Genomic DNA, 6882 nt, shown 5'->3' with positions numbered 1-6882 from the left:
TCTGGGACTCGAACCATGGTCAGCTACATGGGAGTCCAGCAACATAGCCATTACGCCAGCTGCTGGTCCCGGCCTGCTATGATTTCAATGTCCCACCCAGGAGGGAGGGTTAGGGCTGCAGGAGCCAAGGAGCCAGCCAGCCTTCAGGGACTGGAGCAGGAAGCTGCGGACTTCTTGCAGACCCAGAACTTTTCGACGTCGCATCCAGCATCGTTCCAGCCATTGCTGTTCAATTCCACACAGTCCTCCTCCCCGATGTTGTTGGGCTCCCCTCGGTTCCAAAACTTCGTGAAGCTGCAAAGCCCGTTCAGAACGTGAGTCTCTGTCCGCGCCCCACCACACACACATTCGTTTTCTTTTCTTTCTTTCTTTTTAGACTTATTTTATTTAACTTTATTTATTTTAATCTGACCAGAGAGGGACAGACAGACAGAGAGAGAGAGAGAGGGAAAGTGAGAAAGCAAACCTCCAGGTCCAGAGCTTGAACCACAGTTGACCATGTGGGACTCCAACGCCCTTAACCACCACGCCACCTGCTGGCCCCTCTTTTTTTCTTTTTTAAGGTTTTTGCCATAGGGCATTTGGGCTTGCCAGAGAGGAGAGAGACAGAAACAGTGAGAGGGAAAGTGAGGAATCATCCCCCAGAGGGGATGGCCAGGCCGCAATCTCTTCTCCTCCATTCTCCTCCTGGATCTTGGGCACGTATGCTCACTCTCCAAACCTGACTTTCAGGCCACCGGGTCCAGGACTTGAACCGTGGTTGAGTGTGTGGGTGTTCAGCACCTTAACCACTGTGCTACCTGCCGCCCCCCTCCTTTTCTTTAATTTGCACTAGGGTGCATGAGCTTTCCAGAGACTGACAGCATGGAGAGTGAGAAATCACCCCCTGGGGAGATGGTCACACCACAATCCCTTCTCCCCCACTCTCCTCTTGGGGTTTTGGGCATGCAAATACACTCAGCACGTTTTTCAAGTTGCCAGGTCTGGGACCCGAACCGTGCTGTCAGCCATGTGGGGTCCGGCTGCCTTAACCACCATGCCACCCACTGGCCCTATGAACCATGCTTCCAGCTTCTGCAAACTTGACTCCGTACCGTCTTCCCTCCGTGCATACGCCGAGCACGCCTCGTTGTGAGCAACCCAGCCACGCGCTGGAGTCACTGCGCCTTGTCGTAGCCCGTCCTCCTGCCTCCCATGTCGTACTCCCGTGGGGGAGTCCCCCTCCTAGGAGTGCGATTCTCAGATACAAACAAGCAATCCAGAGTTCACAAGTTCAGTCCCCTCCCTTTTGGGGTTCTCGGGCCCCAGGACGTTATAGGACAGGACTTCTAAAAAAAAATTCATGCAGGGCTGGCCCCGTGGGCAGGTGGTTAAGGAGCTGGAGCCCACATAGCCAACCACTGTGGCTTGAATCCCAGCCCTGGCAGCTTGAAAAACACAGACCAGTGGGCATGTGTGTGCAAAGTCCCGCCAAGGATGCACAAGTGGAGGACAGAGGCCTGCCGTGTGACCGTGCCCGATTTGGGGGTGCTTTCTTCCTCTCCCTCTCTCTGTTGCTCTCTGGTGAATGCATGTGCCTTCTGAAAATGTGTGCAAAAAATGAAATTAAAGTATATTTTTTGGCGCAAAAACTTTAAAGAATTCTTTTATTTGGGACCAGCAGATGGCATAATGGCTATAGGTCACTGGATTCCCATGTAGCTGAACGCAGTTCAAGTCCCAGACCTGGTGGCTTAAACTCACGCCAGACACATGTGCGCGCGTGCCCAAGATCCCGAGAGGAGAATGGAGGAGAAGGGATTGCGGCATGGCCATCCCCCCTGAGGGGATGACTTCTCGCTTTCTGTCTCTCTGTCTTTCTGGCAAGTACATGTGCCCTATAGCAAAAGCCTCTCAAAAAATAATAATAATAATTTTATTTAACTTTTTAAATTTATTTAAAATGTGACCAGAGAGGGAGGAAAGAGCTCGAGAGAGAGGGAAAGTGAGAAAACAAATGGGATTCCAGTGTCCTTAACCACCATGACACCTGCTGGCCCCAACCCCAATTTTTTTAAATCCACCTTTTCGTTTGTTTGCTATGGGGCATGTGTACTCACTGGATAGAGAGAGAAAGAGAGAGAGAGAGAGAGAGAGAGAGAGAGAGAGAGAAAGTGAGAAAGCATGCCCGGGGGCAAGGCCATGCCAACATCCCTTCTCCTCCATTCTTCTCTTGGCATTTTGGACACGCACGCACACATGCCCAGCATGTTTTTCAAGGCACCGGGTCCAGGACTTGAACAGCACAGTCGGCCATGTGGGATCCAGCCACCTCAACCATCGTGCCACCGAGCTGGTCCAAATAATCTACTTCTTCAATGGCAATTGTCTCCTGACTGTTGGCCTTACTAGAGATCAGCTTTTCTCTTACCAAGCTACATTGGGACCAGCAGGTGCCGTGCAGACCATGTTTTCAAATTAGCTACTCTCCACAGCTTGCTACGTGTAACTGGACCGCTGGTCCTCCATCGAGTCCCGCTGCGTAGAACACACCAGACATCTGTCATGGCCACCTCCACGAAAATGGACACTAGCAAAGGAAAAATCCCAAAGCACCTCACCGATGCTTACTTCAAGGAAAAGAAACTGCGGGGACCAGCAGTTAGTGTAATGACTATGTCGCTGGACTCCCACGTAGTCGACCACGGTTCGCGTCCCGGACCCGGTGGCTTAAACTCACGCCAGGCGCGTGTGCGTGCGTGCCCAAGATCCCAAGAGGAGAATGGAGGAGAAGTGATTGCAGCGTGGCCATCCCCCCTGGGGGGTGATTTCTCGCTTTCTGTCTCTCTGTCTCTGTCTGTCTGGCGAGCGCATGCACCCTATAGCAAAAACCTCTCCAAAAAAAAAAAAGAAAAAGAAACTGTGGAAGCCCAGATACCAGGGAGGTGAGGTCTTGGACACAGAGAAGGATAAATATGAGATTTCAGAGCAGCACGAGGTTGACCAGAAAGCTGTGGACTCGCAAATGTTACCAAAAACCAAGGCTGTTTCTCAGCTCCGGGGCTGCCTGCATTCCGTGTTTGCCCTTACACATGGAGTTTATCCTCACAAATTGGTGTTCTACATTTATTTGCCAAGAACCTAATTAAATAACTGATCGTTAAAATAAATAAGTAAATAAAAATACACCTGCACACGTGCATGCGTGCCCAGAATCCTGAGAAGGGGATGGAGGAAACGGGATTCCAGGGGGGCATCTCCCCTGCCGGTTTCCCATTTTCTCTCTCTCTCTCTCTCTCTCTCTCTGTCTCTGGCGAGCGTATGTGTCCTATAGCAGAAACCCAGACAAACGAAACTCCCAGACGGGGGCCAGCAGGTGCCATGCAGATGAAGGCGACTGGATCTCACGCGTCTGACTGTTCATTTCGAGTCCTGGACCCAGCAGCTTGAAAAACATGTCAGGTGTGTGTGCATGCATGCCCAAAATCCCAAGAGAAGGGATTGCAGTATGGGCATCCCCCCTGAGGGGAGATCTCTCACTTCCCCTCTCTCTGTTTCTCTCTCTCTGTCTCTCTCCAGCAAGTATGCATACCCTATAGCAAAAACTAAACTAATAATAATAAAAAAAAAAAAGTCCCGACTCTTAGGCCTAGGGAGCCAGGCAGTGGGAGCGGACCCCCAGGTAAAACTCAAGGCAGAGGTTCAGAAGCATACCTGTGTTTAATAGGGTATTTCCTTCCCCCAGGACCTACCTGGTCTGCAGAGGTGAGTCGTCCACCCAATGCCATACATCTTCATGTTTCAGGTCGGAGAGCCCTATCCAGTTATAGCGGTTACTCGAGGTCGTCTGCGCCTTTAGAAAGCTCTGGAAAGGTACAGGAGGAGTCAGAAGCAGCTCCGTCCCCCCGTCCTCGAGGCTCAGCGTCTCCCAATCTCTCAGCAGAGAGTTCTGCTTTCCGACTCGCAGCCTGCCTCTCCTCCCACGCACTTGGTCTCACAGCGCTGAGCAAGACCACGTGGAGTTACCCCTGACGGTGCTCAACGAGCGAGATACAGATCTTAGCAGTCCGTGTGCTGATTGCACGCTCCGTTTTCAGCCCCAGCGTCAGTGAGAGTGATAGCTAGAAATCAACCACGGTGGGGGTATTTACACCAGGGAAATTGGCAAACCCTACACCTCAGGACTTCCCCCAACTACACCCTCCCCAGACAGTTAGCTGCTTTCTTTTTTCTTTTAAACATTTATTTCATTTAAATATTTCTTTCTTTCTCTATTTGTTGGGATTTTTTATTTTAAGCCATCAGGTCCAGAACTCAAACCTCAGTCGGCCGTGTGGGAATCCAGCACTTCAACCACCACGCCACCTCGCGATGGGCTTGCAGGAGAGAGATGGGGACTGGGATGAGAAAACAGCCCCCAGGGGCAATAGCCACGCTCCTCCATTCTCCTCTTAGGATTTTGGGCATGCACACATAAGCGCCTGGTGTGTTTTTCCAGTTGCCCTTCTGGGACTAGAACCACGCAGTCGGCCATGCAGGATCCAGCTGCCTTCACGACCACGCCCCTCACTGGCCCGAGAGCTAGCTACCGAACACGGATCCACACATCCGGCTCACATCTCATGTGTCCCCCAAAGCATCCACGCATGTCCACATCTCCTTTGGGTCCTCCTTGCAAGGAGCTCGGGGCCCCCTCCTGCACCCTTTCCCCTCCAGCCTTTCCACGTGAAGAATGTGGCCCCTCTCCCAGAAAAGCCTGTCCGGCCATCTCCCCGCCACCTTGCCCCGGTTGGCCAGAAGTGACAGGCATACCCCAGGCGGGGGTGGGCTGACCACCAGGCCTACCTGTTCCTCGTCACTCCTGACTATGACAAGCTGGGCCCCCATTTCCTCACAGCCAGTGACGGAGTCCTGCCACTTCCGCTGGGAGTTGGAGAAGAAGTAGCAGTTTCCTTGGAAGGACATCCACTCCCAGGGACAGGGACGGCACAGGCGGGCTGTGGGAGGAAGCGGGTTGGGGCTGAGACCCCAATCCCCAATCTGGGTTCCCTACCCGCCCACCCTTCACGTCTTCCCTTCGTTTATTTATTTATTTTAGTTTTGCTATGAGGTGTGTGCACTCACCAGAGAGAGAGAGAGAGAGAGAGAGAGAGAAAGCACCTCCCAGGGGGACGGCCACAGCACGGTCCCTTCCATTTTCTTCTTCGGATCTTGGGCATGCGTGCACACACACGAGAGATGGGATTTTCTTTTTTTTTTCTTTTTTTGAGAGGGTTTTGCTATAGGGCGCGTGCGCTCACCAGAAAGACAGAGACAGAGAGAGACAGACAGAAAGCGAGAAATCACCCCCCAGGGGGGATGGCCATGCTGCAATCCCTTCTCCTCCATTCTCCTCTTGGGATCTTGGGCACGCACGCACATGTGCCTGGCGTGAGTTTAAGCTATCGGGTCTGGGACTCAAACCACAGTTGACTACGTGGGAGTCCAGCGACATAGCCATTATGCCAACTGCTGGGTGGTTTTCAAGCCGCCGGGTCCAGGACTCGAACCACACAGTCAGCCACTACGGGATCTGGCTCCTTATCTACCATGCCACCAGCTGCCCTCCCTTTCAAGCCCTTGATAGTCAGGCTCCTTCCTAGACTCTCCGCCCTGGGTGGGCCATTTCCCCCTCCACTTCCTGAGACCTTCCCCCACCCCCAGGGGAACCGAGGAGTCCTGGTCCTTGTCTGCTCATTCGGGAGAAGCCAGGGGCTTAGCACATAAAACAGAAGGTCTCGTCGAGGGCCGAGTGCTGAGGGCCGAGTGCCTGCTGGGTACTGCCCTTCGTGCAGTGCCATAGTCTGGATTTCCATGTCGCAGACGGGAAAACCGAGTCTCAGAGAGCATCGGAGACATGACAGAAGTTACACACCCGGACACCCTCCCCGGCTCCAGGACCCCGTGGCCACTTACCAACGCTGGCCTTCAGCTGGGTCAGTCCCTCAGAGATTTCCTCCTGCATCAGCAGCTTCTCCCCGTGGGAGCTGGAGGCCTTGGACACTGTCCCAAGAGAAAAGAAATGGTGGGACCAGCAGATGGTGTAATGGTTACGTCACTGGGCGCCTACGTTGCTGAGCGCAGTTCGAGTCCCAGACCCGGTGGCTTCAAACTCACGCTGAGGGGGTCTGCGTGCATGCCCCAAATCTCAGGAGGAGAATGGAGAACAGACTGTGGCATGGCCATATCCCTGGGGGTGACTTCTCGCTTTCTCTCTCTCTGTCTCTGTCTCTCCGATGAGTATACCCACCCTATAGCAAAAATCTCTCTAAAAAAGGAGAGGAAAAGAAGCCGCAGCTAGTCAACGCCTCCCACGTGCCCTGCCCTGCTCTGGGACCCCAGGGTCTTTGTGTCAGAACTGAAAGAGGAGGAGAGTGGCACCCGGAGAAGGTGGAGAGCCACTGGAGCAGCCCCTCCCTCACTTTCCCCTCCCTGCACCAGGTGTAGGGGACAGTGGGCACGGCCACTGAGCAGCTGACCCGACCCCCTGGGGCCTGTCCACCCCAGGTGACGTCCACAGGCCGTAAGCCTGGCCTGGGAGCCTCAGACCTTCGACAAGGATGGCCACCAGGAGCCCAGCGAACAGCAGGAGGGACAGGAGCTGCAGCACGGGGACGTGGCCCAGACACCCTGCAGGGGAAGACGGGCAGCTTGAGCACGCCTGTGGGCCTCCGCCCGGCCTCACCTGAGCCTGGTTCCCAGCCTCCGTTTAGGACCCAGATTTCAAGCCCCAGCCCCCACCTCCTGGGACCCAGGAGTCCAGGCCCCCAGCCTCCACTTCCCCAAGAACCAGGAGTCCAGCCCCCAGCCTCCACCTCCCCAGGACTCAGGAGCCCAGGCCCGCCGCCCGCACATCACCCAGCC

The 6882-nt window shown here is 54.3% G+C and overlaps 1 protein-coding gene across 1 annotated transcript in view; it reads right to left on the bottom strand.

Moving 5' to 3' along the window:
* Positions 1 to 7: 7 nt before the first annotated feature.
* Positions 8 to 6882, bottom strand: part of CD209 (CD209 molecule) — a 7703-nt gene continuing 828 nt past the window's right edge. Inside the window, exons 3-7 of the mRNA XM_006170214.2 lie at positions 6568 to 6648; positions 5935 to 6021; positions 4825 to 4976; positions 3732 to 3844; positions 8 to 294 (exon numbers count right to left, since the gene is read on the bottom strand). Of these exons, the coding sequence (XP_006170276.1) occupies positions 144 to 294; positions 3732 to 3844; positions 4825 to 4976; positions 5935 to 6021; positions 6568 to 6648 (584 nt within the window). The 3' untranslated portion in view covers positions 8 to 143. The remainder of the gene's footprint in view (positions 295 to 3731; positions 3845 to 4824; positions 4977 to 5934; positions 6022 to 6567; positions 6649 to 6882) is intronic.

The sequence above is a fragment of the Tupaia chinensis genome, unplaced genomic scaffold (genome assembly GCF_000334495.1).
Source record: "Tupaia chinensis unplaced genomic scaffold, TupChi_1.0 Scaffold148210_1, whole genome shotgun sequence".
NCBI classification, from domain to species: Eukaryota; Metazoa; Chordata; class Mammalia; order Scandentia; family Tupaiidae; genus Tupaia; species Tupaia belangeri.
The sequence above is the reverse complement of the archived record's forward strand: the minus strand, read 5'-3'. Positions and strand labels throughout refer to the sequence as shown.